The following is a 26668-nucleotide window of genomic DNA, read 5'->3' on the forward strand; positions in this document are numbered from 1 at the left end:
TTTTAATATTCTCTGGTCTATTACATTGAAATTTCTAATTAATGTTCTACCCACTGAAGATTCCTATAACATCAACAAAACATTAGACTTCACAAGATAGAATCAATTGAGACTCTTCTTATGAGCACATTTGTTTATAAGAATCATAATGTCATTTTATTTTTAGGGATTATGCATGATAATTCCAGGAATTAAAATAAGACAAAATGAGTTTTGGCTAATTTATTTGAAAGATATTATTAAAGCCAGCTAAATACCTATTTGAAAAAGAGTAAGATGTATAACAATTTCACATGTGCAGAATCCACTGTAAAAATCTGAAGCTTATTAATAATAATGCCTTTAAAAATGTTTCTTGAATTGAGGCAGTGACTTGCTTAAGGAGAGAACTTTTTGTTTTGGCATAACTAGTAATTTTTAAGTAACTTATTTAATTAAAAATATCATGAATGATTTTCTAGGAAAATCATAAAGACAGCTTTAGAACACTAAACTTTTAATTGCCAGAGGGTCAACTGAACTCTTGATCTTTAAATTTAAATTCCTTATTTGTGAGAATTTACTTGACAGCAACAGAAGAAAACTCTATTAATTGCTTTTTAAAAATGTGGCACAATTCACATTTAGGATATCAATAAAGTTGATACTTTGATGTTAAAATGTGTTATTAATGCTAAAAATAAACTTTTTCCTTACTCACGTAGTGATGGAGTGTTGTTCTCTAACTTCCTCTCAGTCTTCTTCTATGTCAATGGTACTGCAGGTGATAGGTTTCTTGAGTTGGATACTAGGTTAGAATAAAATACCATGTAAATAAGTATAATTTGCCACATGGTTGTATATTTGTTAACATATATCTGTTAAAAAAATTTTAACATACTTCAGAGGTATTTTGAAAATTAGATGATTTCCCAATAAAAATAGTTATGTATTGAAATGACTATTTTTGTGAATTTTTCTGTAGTATATTTGATTATATTTAACAGTCATATTGGCTCTTAAAATACACTTATAAATATTGCTAAAATTTAGAATTTTAGTGACATGACAGTTTCAGTTTATTTCAAATTGCGGGCCGATTAATATTAGATGCAGTATAGATTTGTTTTGCTGAAACATCTCAAAGAATATCACTATAGTTGGCTTTCCTTTTACTTGACCTTCCCCATCCCTTGTGTTGAAGAATTTTTAAGACTTTCTGCTCACTTGTTTCCATTCTTGTTCTTTTTTCCTGGCAAGGGTTGATGTACAATATATTTATTTTGTATATTCTTATAGATATATTATAACAGAGAAAACCTTGCCTGTTTGCATTTATTTTGACTGGTTTTTTTTTTGTATACTTGATCAAAATATTATCAAGGAACAGTTAATTGAAGCATAATTTATTGGAGGCCATATGTGGTTATTCAACTTACAGTGCATGTCATGGGCCCTTTGGGTATAATAGACAAAAGAAAATGTTTGTTGTTTTCATTGAGTTTAAGTTCATATTTAAAGGAAATATTACATAGAGTTTTTAAGTGGACATGACTACCACTTGGGACTGGAGGGCACTAGATTATTTGATCAAAGTAATTTATAAATTTCCTTTTTTTTTTTTTTTTTTCCTTTCTTGCGGTGCTGGTGATGGAATCCAGAGCCTCTTGCATGCTTGGAAAGCTCTCTACCACAGAGCTACAACCTGCAGTCCTTAAATATTATTTTAAATTAAACTTTGTTGGAGAAATTTCAGTTTAAATTCCTAGTCGTGTGCCTGTTTTTTCTTTGCAACACCATGAGTTGGTTTTTGTTGCTTTAGAACCACACTGGCAAAAACCTTCATCTATGCAATATTTTTAAATTTACTATTGTGTCTAGGGATTTAAATATATGTGAGCATGGTACAGTCAGAAGGTAAGGCTCTGGCTGGAAGAGACTGGAAGACAGAAAAATATGCTTTTTCCTTTCCTTTGAAAAAATAGGATTGTAATTAAAATAATGGACTCTGTCATCTGACTGCCCATGTTTAAACTCCAGTACCACCAATGCTCTGGTAAAATTCTCAGAATTATTTAACCTTTCTGAGCTACAGTTTCCTTATGTATGAAATACGGATAAGAAGAGTATCTTTCATATGGTCATGAAGATTGAGGTTACCAAATAGGGTGCTTGGCATGCTGTAGAGACATTCAATATGTGGTATTTCATAGCACAGCAGTAAGTCAACAAATAGTACCAGTCACTTCCCTTTTTATCCTGATCTATTTTGTCTTTTATAATCATTATAAAAATCAAATGACATATTATCCATCAAAGGGCTAAAGAGCCCTGTGTACCTATAAGATGGTAATTAATTTTGGTGCTTGAATTGGGTGAAAATATTCATTGTCATGTTGAGAAAATACCAGGAAACCTGATTTTAATACCCTGATTGTATTATCATAACCCCATGTCGTGTGCTAAATGTTGAATCCTGTTTCACCAAGGAAAGCCTTATTCACAAAGAATATTTTCAAGTCAGTTCTGTACCATTGTGTTCTAGTTGCTGGTCAATGGAGGGTAAATGGGTTTCCCTTAAAGAATATATTTTTTTTAATTCTCATTTATTGGGAAGACATTATTGGCCAAGTGGATAGGTCATTTACCTAAAGGTATTTTTTTTCTTAAGCATATCAGTAAATGGGGTCTGCTCGATTAGATACATAATTGAGTTGTAATCTCCCAAATTCATCCAAGTTTTAACATCCAGTTAGCTGGTTAACCAGCCAGAGTAGAGCTCTGAAGTACTGGATGGTCACAGAAGTTATGAGAGGATTTTGCTGAGAGAGAATTTTAATTGTAGATGAAATTTAGCAGCTTTCAAATGACAAGTGAGAGATCAGAAGATAACAGGGGTGAAGTTTTTTGCTATTCAGAAAATTTTTCTACCCTCCTACACAGTTATATTGACTCATTTTTATTAATTGGACAATAATGATTTAGGATTTTTTCTGTCGTATTGAATGTTGTGTCATATTGAATGAGCTATGAAAGTGAACAAAATTGTGTTTTGTGTTATCAAAACCTTGGACCCCTAATCATGAACTAACATTGGTAGTAAAATTTGTAAATTTCAAACAGGAGAAATTTTTTTTAAGAGATAAAGTTATACTGTCTTAAGATAACTTAAAGAACAAATGTGGACAGGTTTTGGGTTTCACTTGCCTAGAACAGGTGAAGCCTTGGGTTCGATCCTCAGCACCACATAAAAAAGACAAATAAATAACAACAAATAAATAAAGATTAAGTTCTTAAAAAAATAAGGAACAAATGTACTTCTAGAGATTGAAAAGTATTCATCTGTCATTGCCTTTGCATACAAAATGCTTTGAGAAAATTATGTAACACAACAACATAAACGTGGTGATTTTTCTTTGTTACTGTTTGCTCAAATGCACTTTCATGGTACCTTCCAAATTTGGTTATCACTCATGTGCACGTAATCTGCACCATATAATATAATATGGTTACATTGTTATCCATTTTGTTTCTCTTTCATTTTGCCATGTTCAATGTTCAATGGACATGATCCATAGCGATGGTCAAATCGGAAGCGCCTGAGTGCCAGCAAGGTAAGTACCCTTGTTTTTTTGTTTAGATTATTTGACTAAAACTTTATGCTTGTAACAGATACAGATGTATATGTAATTGATATTATCCATTCTTTACTTGTAACCACATTCTCTGCCTTTTACTGCCAAAATGAATAAGAAAGGAACAATGTTCCTTTAACATTTTATTAAATAAAGGCATATCCAGATGTTTGAACTTACACTTTTTGGAGTGATGACATTTTATATGTATTGGCCATGTTAGAAGTTTACACTTCATTAAGCTTGGATTATTTATAATGTAGCATGGTTCATTTTAGTCCTTTAGGAAGTTATTTACCATTAGCTTGACACCAGCTTTGATGTTATAGGGGCAATGTAATAATTGATTGAAAGGACTGAATATATGCTATATTTTATAAGTTTCCACATTTTTTGGAAAAAGTCACTTTTTGGTAAGAATTTCTTTTAAAAAATTTTTTCATATAATACTTTTGTTTGTTTTTACATTCCTAGTATCTTTATAAGCAAAATTTATAAATATTTAATTTAGAAAAAGCATAAGTGTATCAAGGTAGGAATGCATTATTTAATAATTAATTGTTATCAAATTAGCAAAATTTAACTTAGGTGACTAAGTGTAAAAGTTATTTTAGAAATAAGCAAAACCCAAAATGTATTTATAGCTTAATTTAGCACCTCTATTACTTTTAAAAGATTAATAATCAATAAAAAAATAATTCCTATTAAATGATGCAATATTTCAAGCTGTTTGTTCAGTTCAGTTTCTGAATGGTGGTAGGGTGGTTTGCAGGTGGCAGGAAGAAGCTGCACAGTCTCTCTGTATACATGTATATACCCACATATCTGAATACACATGTGACATCTCTAAATTATAACCTAATGTACCTTAGTTGCCTACTTCTTTGTAAAGTAAGGAATTTGAAACTGGTGGCACCTCCAGGTCAGAGATTCTGTGGTGTATAGGTGTGTGTATGTGAGAGGGAGAGCAATTATAATCCATTGTATTTTTAAAAAATCCAAAGGAACCAAAGTTCTGACACGCATTTACTAAAATGCTTTGCATTTTGAACATTTTAGAATAAGTATGATAAAGTGATTTGTTATCCTACCAGTTCGCCTGGTTCCTTACACTCTTGTTCTTTTTAAAAATAAACTTAAGAGATGATAAATAATAGTGCAACACTGTCTTCAAAATTCCTCCAACTTTTGCTTTATTCCTTTATAGTCACTAGAGGGTAGAAGAACATCATTTCTCACCACAAAAGGGAGCCCAGCTCTCGCTCTCTGTATTAAGAATTTCTGTAACCACCCAAAGCAGTAAAGTTTCCCAGAATGCTTTGTTGAAACCTGACAAAGCAGTATTTTCTCGTTTATTGATTCTGCTGCCGCACTAAAACACTGGTACTGTACATCAATAACCATCTTTAGTTAGGGAGCTTCGGTCTGTGGAAGAGCACTGGCAGTTTGTTGAAGAACATAAAGGCTAGAAAGAAAAATTGTGAGCTTGGGGAATATTGGAGTCTAGGGAGGATAGGAGAGGTTATGGAAGAATGGCCAAAGGAATGAAGAGGGATAGAAAACATGTTGACGGCTTGGATAAAGATATCAAAAATATGAAGGGAACAGAGGATCCAGAGAGCAGTATTTATATATAGACTGCAGAGTTTTGTCTCAAAACTGAGTTGTTGTCTTTTTTTTTTTTTTTCCTCCAAATCATGGTAGTTTCCAGAATTTTGACTTCTGTATACTGGGCTCAGGAATGTAATAAATGCCCAAACCTCGTATTTATACTTAGTTAAGATCATAGCTGGATAAAGTTCATTGAAAGCTTCTTGTGATCTTATTTTTGACATGTAAGTTATGGATTGGTGAAGGCTTTTTATAGTTATGTTGATTGTTTTGCTTCTGGGAGTATGCAGTTTTAAAAGAAAAAATTGAGATACCTTTTTGGCTTATCAAAACAAGTCAATGAAAACTGTAGGCACTCTGATTAATATTGTAAAAGTGGTTAAAATATCCTAGTTGGCCTTTTTGGTATTTTTTAACTAGAAGTTTCTTTCTGAGGATTTTTATATTGAGTAATATTTGCATGAAGATTACTTCATTAGGAGTATAAAATTTTACCAGTTCTGATATAGTGGATTAGTGTAAAATATCATTGCCTTTTTTTAACCTCAGTGTAATTCTTAGAGCAATTTTGTTTAGATTATTGATTCTTTTCCCATAACTTTATAATTTTGTATCATCCCAGATATTGCTGAATGGAAGAATCTTGATATACCCTCTTCTTTACTGTTTCCTTACTATTCTGCCCCACTTTTGATGTAGGAAATATATAGAGATTGCCTTCAAAAATAGATACAGGTTTCACCTAAAAGTCTTTATAATTAGCATTTGATTGGGAATGGGGAATTTGATTTAGAGAATTAAGTGGGAGACTGGAATAGTAGGAGTCAAATTGTAGGTGTAGGAAAGGGTAGCCCTTGTGGGTCATCAGCTGTGGCTGCGAGTCCTTAGATCTTGTGGGTGGGGCTAGGATTAGGGTGCAATGAGGAGGTACCTATTGTGCAAAACATAAGAAGACACCCCGGCTTAGATATCAGCTCTGCACTTTCAGTAGCTTGATTGTGAGTTGCCAGTCCTGGACTCTGAAATACTTTAAGTAAAGGTGTTTCTGTAGTACTTTAAGTAAAGGAGAAGAATAGACAAATGGAACAGAGATGTAAACACAATTAGGACAACCCAAAAATCGAATACTAGATGATTAACATCATTGCCTTTGGACACAACATTCAGTTTCCTAGATGTCAGAACAAAAAGATAATCTTGTTGGATCACATGACCTTCATTTTTTCTTCTAGTTTTTAATGGTAGGAAATTTCATTAAAAATATTTCCCTGGTCCTAAATTCTGTCATTGGATATTTATAATCCTTATCTATTTATTTAATCTTGTCTTAGTTAACTCTTTTTTTATTTTTAAGTGGAAAACTTGAGTGATGACAGTCCCTTATAATTTCAAAATATTAAATTTAAAACAGAACTTTTATAGCTAATGTCTTTGTACACACAGATTATTTATGTCCTTGGAACTGTGATAGAGTTTTCACCTACAAATATAAATCTCATCTTCCGTGTTCATGCACATGTGGGAAATTTAAAAGGCTTTCTTTTTATCCTTATGCAAAGATTTTTGTGCAGCTCTACAATTTATGGCTACAGGATCCTCTTCAGATGATGTAAAAGAGCTGCTGGAGAAGGTCTTGTCTGAGAGCCTGTTCCCTGGATGTATGGATCTTCTCATGTCTTGCTATAAAAGCTGTTGACAAGGAACAGTAGTTTTACATGTTGAAAATACTTGAAAGGAATATTTCAGTGAAAGCTTTTATAGACCCATGTTTCCCCTTCGCTTTTCAAAGCAATGGTCAGCAGAGCTGGAATCCTGCTTTACCATTCATTTTTCTCACAAGCTTAGTTTACTTTTTTTTTGTGCATGTGTTTTCATTGAAAACGAAATAATAAGAGTCAATATAGGATGTGTTAGCAGTATGGGACACTGATATTGTTAATCTTTGATCACTGAGAGGATACTGGCCCAGTATTTGGCACCTTGTAGATACACCCTAGTCACTGTCTTTTCTCATTGCATCCCATTTTTGAATTTTGTTATATGTAAGGAAGTATTCTGGATAATCACTCTTTGGTGTTGGTCACCATCATCAGCTGAAGAGTTTGGCACAGATGAATGTAACCTTGTAACAATGGCTGCAGAGCCAACACCAGTTTCTACTCCTTTCTTTCTAGATCTTTCTTTGCTCCTAACCTCTCTGCCACTTGTTACAGATAGGAGGTACTGAGTTGTCCTTACATCATCCCTGGGTTTTTTTGTTGTTGTTGTTAGCCACACCAAAGAATTAGGCTACTGGACTCCATATCACCATCTCCCCATTATGCCTGTCAGCATATAGCCCAAATAATATCTGTTGCTAAGCTATAGCCCATTTTATATGTCTTTAGAATACAGCATGTTCACTGTTTTGATGAAGTATTCCTAGGTCACAAACTTTTGAGGCCTTGGAAGTGAATCCTTTTACTACTTGAGGTGAATGAAAGTTGCATAGTATATACTTCTAGGCCCAGTCTCCTTCTTCCCATTCTGCCTCGACTATGGTTTGTCATAACCCAGAGGCAAATGACTATTTTCAAGGTTGTTTCATGTTCATGCAAGTCCGTATGCTTATAAGCTGAACACCATGCCTTATTTCTACTATTCATAGCCGACCCGTGTGCTTTACGTGGAAATCACTTTTTCTCTCTTAGAAGAGTGGGTGTCGATATGATGGCATGGGCGCTGAGGAAGAGTGCACATGAATGGAATGAACACAGAAATAGCAAAAGGTTCCGATCTCTTGGGAGGAAGGTGAAAAATAACAAAACCCTGATGGACTATATTTCATCTGTTATGTCTGCTGAGGAATTAGGGTCAGGACCCAGAAACTTTGCTCTATCTCCTGGTGCTTGTTTCAGTTCAGTTCAGGTAGAGTGGGCTTCCCCTGTGATGGGTCATCTCCTCTCTTTTCACATCCCCAGCTGCATTAAGATGACAAATTTCACTTATAGGTGGGGGCACAGATATGGAAACCTGAGCAATTCAGCTAACTGAGTGAGTGCAGATGAATCGATTTATTGTGGGGAGAAAGAGCGGAACACAGAAGATTTTGCCAGCTGGCTCTGTTACAGCACATCGAGAATGGCCCACCCCGCCCCCAACCACAGACTCTGCTGTTATACCTTCTGCCTCAGCACACCTCTCAAGGGTGCAAGAGAAATGTTAAAGTAATTAAAAAAAAAAAAAAAACTTCTTTAAATTACACACAGAATATGTGGCTCACAAACAAAACTATTTTGGACATAGCCTTATAGTGGCATTTGCAGAAATATTTGGGGTGAAATAAGTAGAATAAAGGTCTTGTGTCCTTTTCTATCTGTGAATTCTACAAAAATTTCTCTTCTATACAGCCTTTCAGAAGGAGGAAAAAAAAATTGGACAGCAGAGAACAAGTCCATCAGATCAAACACGACTGCGTTAAATACTAAAATGTTCAAAGTCCGACTGAGATAGATAAAGGCTTTGATGGAAAGTGGATATTTCCCAGGGACATTACAAGCAATAATCCAGATGTTATGGTGTAATGCAACGAGTGTCCATGGATAGATCAGGAGCTCCAGCCAAGCCCCGCCTGTATAGGCCTCAGCCTTGCCCTCCCATGCTGTTCCGCCATATGGAACCTATCTCTAGGCCCCCTTAATAACCAGCTTTGGATTCCATTTTCACAGAGCTCATAGAGCTAAGTGGAGCTGTTTTATGGACAAGTTAGATAGAAGCCTTTCCAAGATAAACATCCAATTTGAAATTAGGACATACCAAGCTACAAAATTATTTTAGGGCATATTTCATGGAAGTGCTGCCATTTTTCTTAGGCAATTGCCAGACTGTAGGATGCCCTTTGATCCTGTGTGGACATGACTCCCTATTTTATAAAAAGGATTTTGAAATAGTTGCAGTGCTTAGGGAGGAATATATCTGTCGGAACTTTGAAGCATGGCCGTGGGACGGGTCATGTCTTAGCTTGTTGGTTGGCAAGTCAAACTTTTAGAAAGGGGGGTTAAAAAAAAGGAAAAGAAGGAATTGCAGCAGGAAATATGAATCAAAATCTTTTTGTTTTAAAGGTAGAAGCTTTTGACCCATATACTATACAAGCTATAAAATCTAGTAAGTATATTTTGTAGGTGTATACACATCTGTGAATGTAAACACATCTATGCCTGTCTCCATATTATGGTGTGTTGTTATTAACAAATATAATGTTACTTAATTTTATCTCTTTCACAAAACTTTAGTTGAGTATATTTCTATCTGTTCATGATTGCTAATGGGAGTTAAGAAAGATGTAAGAGGAGGACTTTTGTTCTTTTAATTCTTTACCCATTTGCCCACCCTGTTTTGAAGCAGCACCTCTAAATAGTGTGTGTGTGTGTGTGTGTGTGTGTGTGTTTGTTTGTGTGTTTTTCTGAAAAAAAGCAACGTGTATCCACTGCTGCTTTGGAAGTAGATCTTCCCTGAATGATCAACAAAAGCCCTGGTATGGTGGTGTTGCATAGTTTATTGAGATGGGGGGAGATGGGGGGATGACGTGGGCTGGCTGAGGTAAGCTGGTATATAATTAACATTGTCCTGACATACCATTTGTTGTGATAAATTGTTACTAACTGGTGTCCAAGAAAATTGGTGTCTAAATGATCTTGAAAATATAGTGAGCGGACAACAGGAGTGAATATATAGTGTTAGAAATTCATTGCTTGACTATGATGCTGAACACCATTTACATTCCTTAGCCCATTTATTTCTCCTTCAAATAAAAAGTCTATGCTTGTGCCATTTCTCTCATGGAGCTGAGAACACAAATGAACGCTGCCAACTCAATGCAGCACGTGGATCATGTGGGGATCCTAACTCAGATCATAGAAAGACATTGTCTAGACCTTCAGAGAAACATGAATATGTGCAGTATTTAATGATATCGAGGAAACTTTTTTATGATTAACTTTGTTGAGGGTGATCATGGTATGATGATTATGTAAAAACAAATGCTGAATTTAGCTTTAATATATTTTAGCCAGAAAATACAATGAAGGGAGAAATGAACTAAAGTAGGCAAAATGTTGAATCCTGTGAGTAAATACATGGATATTTATCATGCTGCTTATTGTCTTTACCTTTGGGTATGCTTAAAATTTTTACATAATAGAAATAAATTAAAAATACTTAGAATACAATCATCTTTATCATTTAATAATAAGTAATGTTTGCCTTTTTCTATATTCTGTTCAAGGTATTTATGGGTAAGCATAAATAATATAATTTAGTAAAAGAAAAAATAGGTTAATAGTTAAGTATCCCCTTCTAGGTCCAGCTGCTATATGATACTTAGTGTATCCTCCTTTCCACCCCACCCTACCCACTCGATCTGCAAAGTTCATTTGGTCAGCTAGGCCACTACAAGCTGAGTTTGGAACTGTTACTCTCACAGGGGCATAGAGATTTCCAAAATTGGTCCAAAGAATAAGGGGACATGGAGACATATTCAAATGTGAAGGATAAATCCATAGTCATTTTGAATGTCCAGGGATACCATGTCTCCCAGACATGCAAAGCCTCTTTCTGATATCTCTGTTCCCCCAAATGCCATTCTTCCCTTCTTACTATTAAAACAGTCCAAAGAACAAAGTTAGCAAAGAACAAACTGGGTGGGAGTGTATACCAGTGCCAAATCAGAGTGTTGCTTATGCTCATCCTTTGCTATACTGTTATAAGTCCAAAGCTGCAGAAGCAAGTCATATAACTGTGACTGCAGGGCTGAGAAATCAAGGAAGAATAGCACTTCTCCTCAGGCAAGGAGTGATTACATAATCCAACACTGAAAGCTGGAATTCCTAAGATGGACAGAATTACTCCCAATAATTATCAGTACATTTATATGTCATCTTTATTTTTTTGCTCTAGTCCTCTTTGATACGCAGTCTGCGGCTCTCAGAGTCCTTGAGAAAGAACCAACTCTGGAATGGAATTATAAGTATAACTTTGTTGGAAGGGAAGAACGTCTCAGGAGGAAACATGACCGAAATGTTTGTCCAGTTAAAACTGGGAGATCAGAGGTATAAAAGCAAGGTAAGTTCTATCAATGCCACAACAAAGATGATGTCTTTCAGAATTTAAAAAAAAATTAGCTAAAAACTAGTTTTCTACTATAAATTTCACAAAAATAGAAATAACTTATTTTTAGATGTCTTAACTATAATAGAGAACATTACTGAAAACAAAATAATGGTGTAGATGCAGTCAATTAATATGAGTATTGCTTTGATTGCTTAGTGTAATTTGTTTTAATAGAATAACTCAGAGCTAGAGAAAGCTTTGAGTCATAGTTTTGAATGCATGGTTTATTTTCATTTTGAAAATAAAAATGGTTTCAGAGAATTCAGGGAAAAAAATAGCTGGATGTCTCCAAAATCCTATATAAATAAAATCACATACTGCTTGAAATCTGGATTAAAATATAAGAGATAACTGAAAAAAAAATTTCAAAATTATATACCTCTGTGCTGTTTCTCACTTATTAGTGTGAATACCAAAAATAGTTATCTAAGTGCTGCTGGTTTTGATGTGATTTTTTTTAAAAAAATAGACTACTACAGTATTAAAAGTGAAAGTAATGGCATTTTTAGCTGTCTTTAAATCTTCTTATTCTGTAAATCCAAATTCCATTTAATTTTTAATCTTAGAAATTTGGTGTGGATTTTATTTCAAACCATAGTCTCTAAACCATGGAAATTAATTAGTTTTACATAACTGTCAGACAGGAATATTTCATATGTTTTATAAATCAAAAGAGCTAAGGTACTTGAAAGTTATGTCACTTGTCAAAAGCCACATAGAATAAAATTCAGTAGAAATTTTTGAAAATAGACCCAGGATATTTGCATTTTGGACTTTCCAGCATTGAGAGTACAGAAGAAACAGAAAACTTGGAAAATGATTTCAGAAGGCAAGAGGTTGTCTTCTGCTGCACAATTTCCAGTGCAAAATCCCATATTAGCCATTTTTTAAATTTCAGCACAAAGGAGTAGAGGAATAGGCACATGTTGAAGAATAAGTTATAAGGATTGTGAAAAATCTAGGGTGAGTTATAGAAGAAACACACAGATAATTATTTTAAGCTGGTAGTTTTAGGCTGTACTTTATAACCAGTGGATCTGAAGTAACCACATCTTTCCACTAAGATTCCTTTAGCCAGTTAGGGTCAGGCTCAGGATTTGTGGGAACTTATTCATCACTAGGAACACAGCTCTTTGGACTAAGGTGAAGTGTAGAATTTGTCCCGTATCTGCCACATTGCCCTTTGGGGAACACTACATATATAATTCGTGGTTCTAATACATTCCTTTTTCTTCCTGGTTTCCAAATTCTGTGATCTGATATAGTGTGATTTGAAAGCCCAGTTAAACGTCTTCTTGTGACATTGACTACACCTGAGATCAGAGTTGCCCCTGTTTTTCTCATGCATAGATAGTCATTGCTAGGATTTAGTAGTTGATACTGTGTCCCTAGAGCTGATACACAGTGTTCAACATTTTTATTCACACCGTATTCATAAATTGGATCTCCATAGATGAAAGAAAAATGAAAATCCTGCCAATGAACCAAACACATATATGGTTTGAAATTATTCTTAGAGAATACAGACATAGTTGTAGAACTTTCAAACTACTCTTATTAATTTTCAAGTATGGCTGCAGTGGAATTTCCACGTCTTATGCCCACTTTACTGTCTGGATCCAGTAACTGGATTTGAGAAACAGACATCAATGTACAAGTTATGGGTTTCTCATTTAATGCATCTGATCAATGTTAATTAAGACCCCCAAACAGTTAATTTATGTAGTTCCTAAGCCAGCACTGAATGCATAAGCCAACTAATATGTTACTTGCATTTGATTTTCCAATTAGTATTATCTTCTCAAGAGAGAAAAATTGCCCACTGTCTATTGATGTACATCCACTATATACACATACCAATGGGTGTGAATATGATATTTTTGGTTTCTTACGTCGTTCTTCTGAACTTGGATAAATTATTGAATCTAAGACCAGTTAAAGTAGCCATGTGTTTTGCCAATTTCTGAACCCTCAACGTCACTTTTATTTAATAAAAGGAAGTTTAACTTAATAAGGGGCAAGTCTATAGTCACAACCGCCTGCCATTTAGAAATGAAATTAAATGTGTAGCTGCTATAGCAATGTATGACGTTTTAAGAAAATAAATATTATAACTGCATGTTTTCTAGACACTGTGTAAGAGTGCAAATCCGCAGTGGCAGGAACAGTTTGACTTTCACTACTTCTCTGACAGGATGGGCATTTTGGACATTGAAGTGTGGGGAAGAGACAGCAAAAAGCACGAAGAGCGACTGGGCACGTGAGTCTGCTCTGCTTCTAACCTGTGGGAGCTTGTGCGTGCATGGGGATGGTGCAGAGAGGTTGGGCTGAGGGAAATAGCTTCTGTGCCACCCCAAGAATGTCCTGTTTTTAATTGATAAATTCAGTATTTAAAAACCATAGATAAAAGAGAACAAAATCCAATGGTTCCTCCATATTCACGATGCATTGGTTCCAAGACCCTTCTGTAGATACCTAAATCCCCAAGTCTTAGGTCCCTTGTATAAAATGGTGCAGTATTTATGTACAACTCATGTACTTCCTCCTCTGCATTTTAAATCATATCTATATTAACATAACTACTGATACAATATAAATGGCAAGTAAAATGTTGTTATACTATATTATTCATTGAATAAAGACGCCCTCAAAATGTCCTTGCATGTATTCCATACTTTCTCCCAAGGTTGGTTGAACCTGAGAATGTGGAACCAAATGGCCAACTATAGTTTGTGTCAAGAATTCTCTGAAATATGAGGTTCCAGCTCACCTTTTGGAGACTATGTTTGTAATAATTTCCAGCATAGAGGCTGGGGTTGTAGCTCGATGGTAGATGGTAGAGCCCTTGCCTAGCACATGAGAGGCACTGAGTTTGACCCTCAGCACTTCATAAAAATAAATAAAAAGTAAATAATAAATAAAACAGTTGTTTTGAGAAACTTTCAAGTAGATCCTGTTTGGGTTTTAGAGCGCTTGCCTAGCATATGTGATGCACTGAGTTTGATCCTCAGCACTGCATAAAAATAAATATATAAATAAGTAGAAAGATAAATAAAATAAATAAATGTATAATAAATAAAAGAATTGCTTTAAAAAACTTTCCAGTATATCCTATTTGGGTTTTGCTATATAGGACTTAGTCTCTTAAATTCCAATGTTCTTTGTAGCAGATTATAATGAAATCCACCAAGGCCAATTCTGTTTTGTTTTTCCTTTCTTTACCTTGGACTCTCCCAACTTCATTGACACACTCCTCCACATACGACAAGTTTTACAGCTTCCTCTTAGGGTATAATAAAGAGTGTACTGGAAGCACAAAAGAGATGCTGCTAGAAGTACAGGTCACCTTGGATCTGCAGAACTAGCCCTGCAAGCTCCTTTTGTAGATGAGAAAGTGAAGCAAAAATTCACAAATGAGGGGCTGGGGCTGTAGCTCAGTGGGAAAGTGCTTGCCTCGCATGTGTGAGGCACTGGGTTCAATCCTCAGCACCACATAAAAATAAATAAAGATCCTGTGTGTTCATCTACAACTAAATAAATATTTTTTAAAAATCACACATGACTTGGAACTGGACTTGAGAACCATGAGTTCCAGAGTCAGGATTTTGTATTTTCAAAGGCCTAGTTCTTTTAATCAAGTCATCATCGCCTTTTGTTTATCCCACAAAAATAAAATTTGTATGCATATCTTAAGAACACAAACATTTAAAAGTATCTCAATTGCTATGGATCTCCTGTTTCAAACCTTGAACTTGGGGTCAAGGATATGCCTTGGCAATGGGAGGTCCTCTTTTCACTTCTCTTCCCCTGTGGCCAGAGCATCTCAAATTGGCCTACGTTTACCTTGCCATTCCAGTTGAGGAAAGAGTTTTATTATCGAAAACTGAAGTTTGAAAGTGACTCATCTAATATAATTCTTTAATTTTAAGGAAATACAGTGGCCTGGAGATGCAAAAAAATTTTTTTTCAGGTAGCAAGGACTTTAGAGGCAGAAATGCCATGTCACTCAGCTAAAAATATGTCTGACAATACTTTGTAAAGGTCTTAGACTTGTACCCACTGCCCAGGGTTTTAGCTCTTCTTGCTGTCATTGCTTCACTCTCCCTCAGGAGTTTATTCTGAGATAGATGAGTGGGGAGTTGAATATCCACAGAAAATTCTTCCAGTGTTTCTCAACAGAAGGTCCCTGTTGTAAGGAACTCTCTGACATGTTGCAGAATATTTTTAGCTAAACCTGGCTCTCATTCACCTGATGCCAATAACTTTCCCCAATTATTGGGTGGAATGCACATTCATCTGCACATACACAAGCATATGGAATACCTGCAATGCAATACACAAGTCTATATGCTTCAGGGGACTGGCACTGCCAGGACCTCTGTCAGTTGAAGTCTCTGCTGTTTGCTCACTATGTACCCTGGTTCCATTGTTTAATGCAATGTCTTCATGTGCAATCTGGCTTATCTGGTGGGCCATAGTTGCTGCTTTGCTAACAATGTCCCAAGCCAGGTTTGTGTATTTATATAGCAAACCAGGCCATGCCAAACTTGCCACCTCAAGCAGGAGACCTCCTGTGGGCTAGCGTCTCATGATGATGCCTATCAGGTTACTGGTCTGACCTTATCTCTCCCTCTTGTGCTCAAACCAGGTACCTGAACTGACTCAGATCCAGTAATGTCAGTCCTTCTGGCATTGTCACTGCTGTGACATAATAGGGTCCTAACAATGCAGATTGTAGGAGAACCAGAAACTTTAGTGCTAGCCATTGATCAAGGGTAAGTTACACAAAAGCTGAGAATCCTGTGTCCTGCAATGCAAGTGGGCATTTGGCCCTCTGGTGATGAATGGCTAGAGTGTTATTTTAGTAGGTCTAAGGAATAATGCCCTTGCATTTCACACATCCTTCTGCCTTTAGTTTCCATCACTTGAGAGGAAATGCTTTTCCAAATGAGTGTTGGGTTGCCTCACAGGAACAAAAACATAATTTTAAGATGTTCCTTTCACTTCATGTTTTGTCATTTGGACATTCATTTATTATTTTAGCTATTTCCTGTTTGCAATTGGGAAATATACCAGTCTTCTGGTCTTTCAGTCCTTCCATCCTTCCTCTTCATGGATGTTTAAAGTTTTTTTTTTCCTTTTTCCTTTCCTGTAGTACAAAAGATAACAAAAGTATCTCTTGGGAGCAGGCTCCACAGTATTGCTGTACCAATGGGGAGAGACCTATACTAAAATAGAATATGGCCCCTCAGATTTAAAGGAGATACTGTGCTGAGCCTATCACTGATGTGTTGTGGCTCCTTCTTATTAGTTACTTTTTAAATATTTTGGTACCCCCACACACATTTTCTTTTATGTATTCTGAGGCTCAACTATTTTATGTTCCAACTGTTGTGAAAAACCTTGTGACATCAGAAGGCTCTCTGACAATATGAATGATCCTTAAGTGTCCCCTAATGACCTTCTCATATTTTCTTTTTGGATAACATCTTCATGTTAATAACTGTTAAAGCAGTTCGCCATGAGGAAAAGAACATTTTATCAGGAGATAGCCATATGACCTTGGGCCATGAGTTTGCTTGTGCAGACTGGCTCTTTAGCTGTAAAATGGGGCCACTGGCCATCTTGTAGGATCATCATGTCCAACAGTAACAATGTCTATTTAACATCATCTATGGTGGATATGATTATTAATTTTTAGATTTTTCTGTCTGGCAACTCTAGATCCCCACAGCATTCGTGACTGAACTTATACAATTAAGTGAATGAAATGTGACTATCAAAATTCAGCATTTATTCAAAACAATGCAGACAATTTTTTGTGATTGTTTGTTTTTGGGGGGTGGGGTAGACGTGAGCAGTGAACATCTTCAAGGACATGGTGGAAGGGACGCATACTGAATGAAGAATGGATCTGTATAGATAAGCTTGAACAATGCTGGGGTTTTGTAGCTGTGGCTAGAAAGGCTGGGATGATGGTTGGTTACGTGAAGAGAACTTCCATTATCGCTGGTAGGTTACTATTTTCGTGATGACTAAAATATGGCCCTGCCAGCAACCAGTGACCTCTAAGCTCTCCTGAGTTATATGGGGCTTTCTGACTTCTCTTTGATCTTCCTCCCACCTGTGGGCACTGGCTGAGCCACAGGGAAACTGCTATGGGCTTGGGGTAAGTGAGATGAAAGTGGTTAAGTAAGACCCACTATCCCCTGAAACTGTGTTGCCTCTAGATTTCACTGTTTGTTCATGGTCAAAGCCAAAAAAAAAAAAAAAAGGGATAGTAGCAGCTCTTAGACAGTGATAGGGAACTAAAATTTAGGGAGAGTAAAAACATAAAGCTAGGTTTAACCTGCTCCAGCTATTTAACAAAATACAAAAATACGAACATAGATTAATATTGATTATTTCATTTTGTGTTGTTTTAAAGAAATCACAATCATTTGTCTCAATGATTCGTTTCCATTCCAAACTGATTGCAGACATTAACTTGTTATAGAATATTCTAGATTTAATTCAGTTTGGGAAGGTTAAGAATGAGAATCCGTAAGTCTCTTTTGACTGGCCTGTCTCACGGTCACTCCTAGGTCCCAAATGGTGTCTTATAAAGTGGCTCTGACATTCTACCAGTTTATTAGGGACTTTGAGGCAGTGAAAAATCTGAGCTAGAGTATTTCTCTGGACAAATTGCACCCCATGTCGTTGATTTGCTTTGACAGCAGGGCTTCGCACATTCACTGTTTTCTTCCTGTTCTCCTGCTTCCTTAGCCTCTGAGATTTACAGCTTTTAAAACTATAGCACTTTTTTTTTTTTGGGCCCCTTGCATTTAAGTTAAAAGCTGACCAGTCTATAATATAAAACAGAATTATGGTAATGAATATGAGGTTAAAAGCTATCATGGCAAGTAAAACTTGAGCAGGTTTGGCTGACTGATATGGTAAAATTATGTGTTGAATTAAAACATCAAAATGCTGTAGGATTAATGGAGAAAGACAAGTATGGGAGGTCAAAAGCAAATGCTAAGTCAGCACATTAACTGCCTGTGGATGAGAGAGGAAAGCTCTAATATATGCCTGTTCCAGAAAAAAAAAAAATACAAGTAATTTAGTTCCTGTTTCCTTCAGGTGAGTAGAAGTGGAATTTTTAATCTGAGAGGCACCTAGGAAATACATTTATTTCAACTTTTTGTTTTTCTAACATGGAAAGAAAAAAAGGACTGCAGAAGATTTAGTTAACATAAAGTACTTATTTTCTGATTTGAATTTCTTGACTTCATGAGTTTCCTGACACCAGTGACATTCATTGGTTTGTGTCTTCATCTTGTTCAAATATATAGACTATGTTGTATGTTGTTTGGGCTGTAAAGTGCTGAGGATTCATTGATTCAAGGCTGCTGTCCATGGGCATCAAATTTTTGGTACTATAAGTCAGCCAGCAGTGATGGAGTGAGGGCTGAGCATCTCAGTACCGTGGAAACCAACTTGGCATGGGGGGAGGGTATGAGGGGGAGGCTTCCTAGAAGAACAGCATCTAAACAGAGACCTCTAAAAAGGCTGGGAATAACCTTGGCAAGGAGATTGAAAGAATTTTCTAGGAAGAGCACACAATATGGGCAGATGTCTACAGAGAAGATAGGGCACAATCCCCCTGAGAAACTTAATGGGTGGAATGGGTTGGAAATGTCACCTAGTGGAGCTGGAGAGGAAGGCAGTTGACAAAGCTGTGGGATTCCATGTCCCATGAATGAATCTTGGGAGCTCCTCTCCAGGTACACACACATCAGTGATTATGCTGTTTTCATTTTCATAATAAAAGTAATCACAGAGGAGCTCCTATCAATTGTATTTTCTAAGATCTGACATTGGAATGAGAATTTTCTGGTCCCTTGAGCATCAGTGTATTATACCTTGGGAATTATTATCCAAGCATGGCACTCACCTTGAATGTGATGTCACACAGACAGCCATGGGACAGGCCTACTTGGTTAATGCTCATTGATCATGTTCCTTACAGAGATGCTCTGAGTATGTTTTCCACATTGTTTGTCAGATAGAAGAGCAGTTTTAATGTTATATCAGTTTTTATTGACAAGTAGATCATTGCATAATTTGGCCATGGTCTCTTCGTCTGTGTCGAGTTAAAATTGTTTATAAAAACTTATCCTTAGACTAATATCTATTATCTTAGTTTATTTGTTTCTGTTTTCTGAAACATTGTGATTTAAAAAAATTTAATTCTGTTGCTATTATTCACCACAGCTAAATTATTAACATTTCTGTAGGTCAAGATTATGCAGTCTATGGCTCCTGGGTCACCGGATAGCTACCTGATTTTACAAATAAAACTTTATTGGAAACAATTCTCTTCATTTGTTTACAATATTTATTACTGCTTTCTTGCTTCAAGGGTAGAGTTGAATAATTTCATCAGAGACCACATGGACTTCCAAGTGAAGGTATTAAAATTTTGGTCCTTCACTGAAAAAGGTCTACATGTGAGAAAATCTTATGCCCCATCCATAACAAGTAGATGCATAGTGGACAGAAAGCCTTGGAAAACAACAAAAGATTTTTTAGGGCTTCAGTAACAACTAGAAGAAATTAAAAGACCCACCACAATATTTAGTAAATACTCTGAGAGAATGTGATACAATAATGGAAAATGGAAAAGAAGTCTCTGGATTCTCCTTTCTGGATTTTTTTTATATTAAAAATATCTTCGAGTGTATTACAAAATGTTTACATCTTAAATGTTTTAGATTTTAGTCCATTTATCTTTGAACCTTAAAAAACCCCACAGAGTTATTATATTCACTTGATTCTTCCCTCCTCTTAGGAAGTTTGGGTGGATATTGTGCTAAAAGTCTTTAAAATTCTGAAGGAAAACTTCTTTAAAGGTTCTTTCTACTACCTGTTGCTAATATTGCCCATTCCAAGTTTGGTGTTCATGTGGACATTCTCCCTGCCTCTGGCTCACCTGAGAACTTCTGGTGGTTCTCCTCCTAACTGTAGAGCAAGCTGGAGCAGTGTGGACTGAGGTTGAAACAGAAAAATGGGAGGCCTGATGGAGAGGATTTTGTATGAGATGCATTCCTTTCTTCTATATTTCCTTCTTTCTTCTTGAATGAGAGAACAAATGGGAAGCAAGGTGGGTGGAAGAAGTTTAGACATTTTGTAGAAAGTCATCCTTATAGAGGAACCTGTTGTTAAAATCAGGAAAAAGGAACTTTAATTCTTAAGACTTAAGGAATCAATACACATAGTTGGTGCAGGAACCCAAACAGATCAAAATCCATGTGCAAAACTTTTAAACCTTTTGACTGATGTGATACCTATATACCAATTTAACTTGCTCTTTCAAGTCACTGCAAAAAGAAAACTGGAGTATATACTCAGTAGTTAGTGGAGAATGTAGAACACATTAAACTGGTACCAGTATCATTAACCTGTTGCTTATGGAGCTCTGGTATTTAATGTAGATACGGTTGTTTTGCATAAAACGGTTATTTCCTAGTTAATTACATAATGTTTAAAGAGATAAATCCAAGCTTTCACAGTGGACAGAGATGACTAAAGAGGCTGTGCAAAGGTATAATTTCTGAGAAGAAATTCAAAATTTACTTTGCATTTTGTCTGGTGGGTGGTCAGCTTTTGCTTAAAATCAACTTCTCTCCTCTAATAAGTTGTGCATTTTAGCAGACACTAGTAGAGTTTGTAAAGTTACTCTAAATATGCTAACATTGGTCACAACATTATTAGTTTACTCTAGAAACATGTCAGAACCATTTTGAATTATCCAGTAAAATATTTACTGTTGCCTATTTATGCATTACTTTTGACCTCCAAATACTACAAACCTTCAGAGTGCTTGCCTCTAAATAACTTCTGACTGTTCAAATGAACAAACTAGTTCCACACAGTAAACATTTAAAGAGCAAACATTGCCATTACTATTGGCATTAAAAAGCATGTACCATCAATGAGTTAGTGAGAATTTGGACTAATTAAAGTGACCATTAAAATTCTTACAAATTTGGATCTTTTATCATTCCATAAGAAAGGGTATTATTAATAAATGAAAGTATATAACAGTGTAAAATAATAATGTGTTCCTGTGCATATATATGGAAAAATTTGTTAATGTGTGTGTTCATAGTTGTCTTAAAATGATATAAAGCACTTAATATTTATTTCCAAACATGTTTAATTACCTACTTACATAAATGCATTTGATATAGAAATATTAACTCTTCATGGGAGTAATTTTAATTTTTTAATTTTTTTTAGTTGTAAATGGACACAATTTCTTTATTTGTTTGTTTGTTTGTTTATGTGATGCTAAGCATTGAACCCAGGGCCTCAAGCATGCAAGGCAAATGCTGGGAGATGGGATCAATCAACAACACTGAGCTACAACTCCAGGACCTAGTTTTAGTTTTTTTTTTTAAAGATTCCCTTTTGCTATAGAAAATATTGTTTTGATACAAACCATAGAAAATAATATATGTAGATCTATATGTAATCTTCCTTCAATAGACATACTTGACAAATTTACTCTATGCAAAGGAAAATCACTTCTCTTAAGTGGGATCACTTTAGGTAAATAGGAAACAATTATCCATGTTTATTTAATTTTATAGACAATTATCAATAAGTATTTTCATCCTATAATAATAATTGGTATGGACTTTTAATGTAATTGATTCTTTCCATTTAATTGGGAAAAGGATTGCAGTTTTTCACAGTAAACTGCAAGGTTCTGTCTATTATATCTAGGTACCTCAAAGTCATCATTGTTTTATATAATATATATCTTGGTTACCTCTTTCTGGTTATCTGCTGACAGGGCAAGCATGCATCATTATTGTTTGTTGTGAGAGGCAATACTTCTTTCCTAAAGTCTGGAATATTCATGATATTCTATAATTGTGAAGCACAAATACGAATAATGTTAAAAATTAATCTAAGAACTATTGTGTGTTCCTGCCCCAATCAGGGCTTCCTCACCCACCTGCATACATAAACATAGTAGGTGTGGTCTAGGCAAACCCAGAGCTTTCAATGTTAAAGCAAATAAATTACTTAGCACCTCAGCACCCCCCCCCCCCAACCCTTTTGGTGTTTGCTTCTGTATTTAAATGTGTTTGAGGTTTTCAACAACTCCAGAACATTGGCTGTTAAGAGGCGGAAAACATGCAATTTATAGCAGATGGGTACAGCCCTTCCTGGCAGTGCTGGGAGATGGGATCAATCAACAACACTTCATGCTCCATTTGTCCAAAAGAAACCCACCTGGGGAAACCCTGTGGAACTGTGCCTATTAGGAAAACACCTTAACATTTTTCTTTAAATAAAAATTTGCCAGTTGGCATCAATCGGGAAGAAAATGCTTTCTCTGTTAACCCTCTCCCACTTGGATTTCTCTTTATTCCTTCTTTTATTTGAACCATGTTCTTTTATTCTCCTTACTCCTAAAAGCCACAACAAAGGGAAGCCATATCTATATTTATGATCATTAAACTTGGAAACTTTTTTCTATTTAATTCTTGATCTTATTGTCTTTCTGCAGGCCTTATTTGACACAGACCTGACTTATCTCTTTGCATTTGCCACCCCTGCCCCCCATGCTGCCTGCTCTTGGATTTTGCTTTATCTCTTCCTCTCCTTACTTTTAGAGTGGGGTGGTTTGGAGTGAGTGTTCCAAGCCAGGGGAGCACTTAGAACCTTCACTGCTCAATAAACCTGAGCTCAGACAAAGTAAGGTTTGGGGATGATGGAATGCAAGACAGGTGCTTTGGAGGTTCTACAGTGGCCTTGAGTTAATCACTTTTCTTTCTCTGACTTCTGAAAATTTCTAGGTGTAAAGTGGATATCGCAGCACTCCCGCTGAAGCAAGCCAACTGCTTGGAGCTGCCGCTGGAGAGCTGCCTGGGGGCTCTCCTTATGTTGATCACACTTACACCCTGTGCGGGAGTTTCCATCTCAGATCTGTGTGTCTGCCCCTTTGAGGACCCCAGCGAAAGAAAGCAGATTTCCCAACGATATGTGAGTTGTGCTGCCTTGTTACACCACTCCTACTTCCTCCCAGTTTTAAATTAAAACAAAGTCTATGAATCAAAAACTACATCAAAAGAGATCTTGGTCCCAAGTTTCATTGTGTGTCTCCTAAAAGAAGGCACTGGACCTACGGATTAATATACTTATCGGAAAGTGAAAGAAGACTTGGGAGTTTGCCTTGTATTTTTAAATCCCAAAATGATATTTTAAATTTTTAGCCTTTTGCAAGTCTCTTCAAGGAAGTGGCTTTAATTCAGCATGTTTGGATATGTGCATAGAAAATTTAATGGAAGTTCAACAAAAGTGGCTTTTGTTTTTTAACCAACCATTAATGTTTGTAATGTCATGGATTTTAATGGCTTTGGTTGCAAGGTTATGGACTCCTAAGTTATTTTAGAATCAAGAGGGGGTATGTTCCTGTCTCACAAAGCCTAAAACAGGCAGCAGAGGACCATGGAATCCTGAAACCTGGATGATGACATCAATGTGATTCTTCCCTAAGTAGTTGCCCTGTACTTAACAGTCCAGTCCACGTTTTTAAAATCAAATACCTGTTTTGTCTTATCTTTATTTATTTATTTATTTATTTATTTATTTATTTATTTTATGCTGACTTTCTAAAAGCACTTTTTTCCTTTGTATTCTGTTTTTATGCCATCTTCTTTGTAAATCAATAATCCACTTGATTTCCATACATGGAAGGCACGTTTTTTAAGAAAGTGGCATGAAAATAAAGCAAAGATGAATCCTTATTCAATGGCAATATCATCCTCAGCATAAACTTTGTTGCCTCCAGAATCCTTCACTGTATGTATGTATTGATTAATTGAATAGATCTTTATCTTGGAGAGTACAAAGCCTAACCACATATATTTCAGTGTCACGGATTCTGCATGCCAGCTTGATGTACTCTGAAGAAGTTTGGACAGAATACCCTATTGGTAGTCTCTCTGATGACTTTACATAAGCAAATGAAAATTTGATGGTAAAAACTAAAAGTATCCCCAAGCTTTCCAATGAATAAATTGCACAATTTACAAAAATTATGGCGTATGCTGTATATTTGAAAAGTAACATTATATAGCATAGTAATGATGTATTTGAATAATGCCTTAGAATTTCAGGGATAATAATTGAGGTTTAAAGAAGCTATAATGAAAATAGAAATTCCAGGTGTTTCTTCAACTTACAAGCTGGCCAGAGCATTTGAAGGCAATAATGTACTGTTAAAGAGGCGGGATTTTTTTTTTTTTTTTTTAGGTTGTAAAAGTAGATATTCCTTTAAGGTATTTCTCTCTCTGCACTATAAAAGTGTATTGTTTCATGTTTTCCTCTTAGCTTAAGAACTAGTTAACTTTGTTTGGTTTAGGTTGAAAATTCAAAGATAAACAACTTTTAAAAGTTCTTAAGAATTATGTGTATTAGGTCTGCCTATTGTTATTCTTACTAAACTTTTCCTATTCAACCCTGCGATGCCTAAATAAAATGGAATTTACTGTCTCAATATCAATCCCTGGGGATCTGCTTATGACAGGTTTTTGGCTAGGTAATAACAATGTGTATCTGAAGGTTTTGAAACAGGATCTTTTTCACTGGATGCATTCTGTATGCTTAAGAAGAGGGTTTATATAATCATCATTTTCATGCATGATTTCTTCAGGCTATCATATATTTAGACATCTCAATATTGCTTTATATGCTTAAGAATGACCAGACCAAATATTCAAACTTTGTATAATGCAAACTAAAAATTACAGAAAATGTGAATATAGGTTGATATTAGATACTAAATCTCTAAAGAACTTGGCTATGGCATGGATCAGAAAATTCACTCTGTTTTCATCCCCACTCTTTCCAGTGGTAATAAATTTTTACATTGGTCCAAATTTAGTACTCTTGCATCCGTAAGTTTATACTAAATAGGTCAGAATAATGTTGCATTTAGTGTGATTTAAAATTTGCATTAAAGAGAAAAAAAAGAGAAGAAAGAGAATGAATGTCATTCTACCCACACATTTTCACAGTGGGGTATCTTTGCTAACACCAGGGGGCGATGTTAAAAGTAGATTGTATGTGCTTTTAATTTGTTAATTTTGGAGTTGTAGTTAATTAATTCTCAGTCACTTTTTTTTTTTAAATATGGCTGCTGTAAATGCCCAACTGTCCTGTGGACTGGCATAGTGTATGTTTGAAACTCTTCTAATATTTCATGAGACGAGAAGATAATAGAATGTACGGATGCCCCATAGGCCTTCAGAGCATTAATAGTATACTGAAAAACTATTTTCATTTGTGATCTCCTTTTCTCCCCTCAGTCCTTACAGAACTCTCTGAAAGATATAAAGGATGTTGGCATTTTACAAGTGAAGGTTTTGAAGGCAGTAGATCTCCTAGCTGCAGATTTCTCAGGTATGGAACACTTTCATTTTTTAATTGCTTTACATTGTTATTGTCATTTATTTCATGCTTTGAAATGATATTATGGCAAAGCAAAATGTGGAATCAATATAAGTAAGTGTACACCCACTGTGCAGTTTTAGAAAGAACAACCAGAGAAAAACAATGCGGACTTAACAACTGTGTTCTCATGGTACCCATTTTTGTTTTTTTGCAAAAAAAAAAAAAAAAAAAAAAAAAAAAATTCAAATACTTATACTCTGATTCAGTATTGCATTAGATTAATTTGGATTCAGAGATATTTGTGGATTATTCATGTCATGGTTTCTTTCTTTCTTTCTTAAATTAATGTGGGGGTTGAACTTTGCTGCAGTACCTCAAATCATGCTATTTGCCCTGGAGCCCTTCCCCTCTTCCCTTCCGGTTCTGAATGTGCTGCACCCTTCACAGCAGACAGAATGTGGTTTATTGACCTGCGTGTGCTAGCATGTCTGTTTGGAATCTCACTGTGACAGTGAGCAGATTTCAGACCCTAGGACCACCTTGCCATGGACATCGTCTTTTCAGAAGTTTCTCTTGGTGGTTCAGGTGAAGTTTAGAGCAGGTATGCCTAGTGCTGAATTGTGCTCTATGGCATGTAGAGTCATCCAGATTCAACAGCATCTAATCAGCGAAGCTCATTGCCAAATTACCTCTGTGTGCTAACAATTTAAATGCCTACATGACAGATGCTATTTACCAAGCAAATTGATGAACACAGAAAGTGTTCAACATCCATAGTTCTCATCTATTGACACTGTATTGGGTAGTTCCCGCCCTCCCCCCCTCCATTTGTATTTTTAGAA

At 35.7% G+C, this 26668-nt stretch overlaps 1 protein-coding gene across 4 annotated transcripts in view; it reads left to right on the forward strand.

Annotated features, from left to right (window-relative positions):
* The window catches only part of Mctp2 (multiple C2 and transmembrane domain containing 2), a 160734-nt gene that overhangs the window by 35738 nt on the left and 98328 nt on the right, over positions 1–26668 (forward strand). For all 4 annotated transcript variants that reach the window (XM_026394055.2, XM_077799771.1, XM_077799772.1 and 1 more), the window contains exons 7-11: positions 3558–3593; positions 11160–11324; positions 13502–13632; positions 23228–23414; positions 25742–25835. In XM_026394055.2, the coding sequence (XP_026249840.2) occupies positions 3558–3593; positions 11160–11324; positions 13502–13632; positions 23228–23414; positions 25742–25835 (613 nt within the window). The remainder of the gene's footprint in view (positions 1–3557; positions 3594–11159; positions 11325–13501; positions 13633–23227; positions 23415–25741; positions 25836–26668) is intronic.

The sequence above is a fragment of the Urocitellus parryii genome, chromosome 6, assembly GCF_045843805.1.
Source record: "Urocitellus parryii isolate mUroPar1 chromosome 6, mUroPar1.hap1, whole genome shotgun sequence".
Taxonomy (NCBI): domain Eukaryota; kingdom Metazoa; phylum Chordata; class Mammalia; order Rodentia; family Sciuridae; genus Urocitellus; species Urocitellus parryii.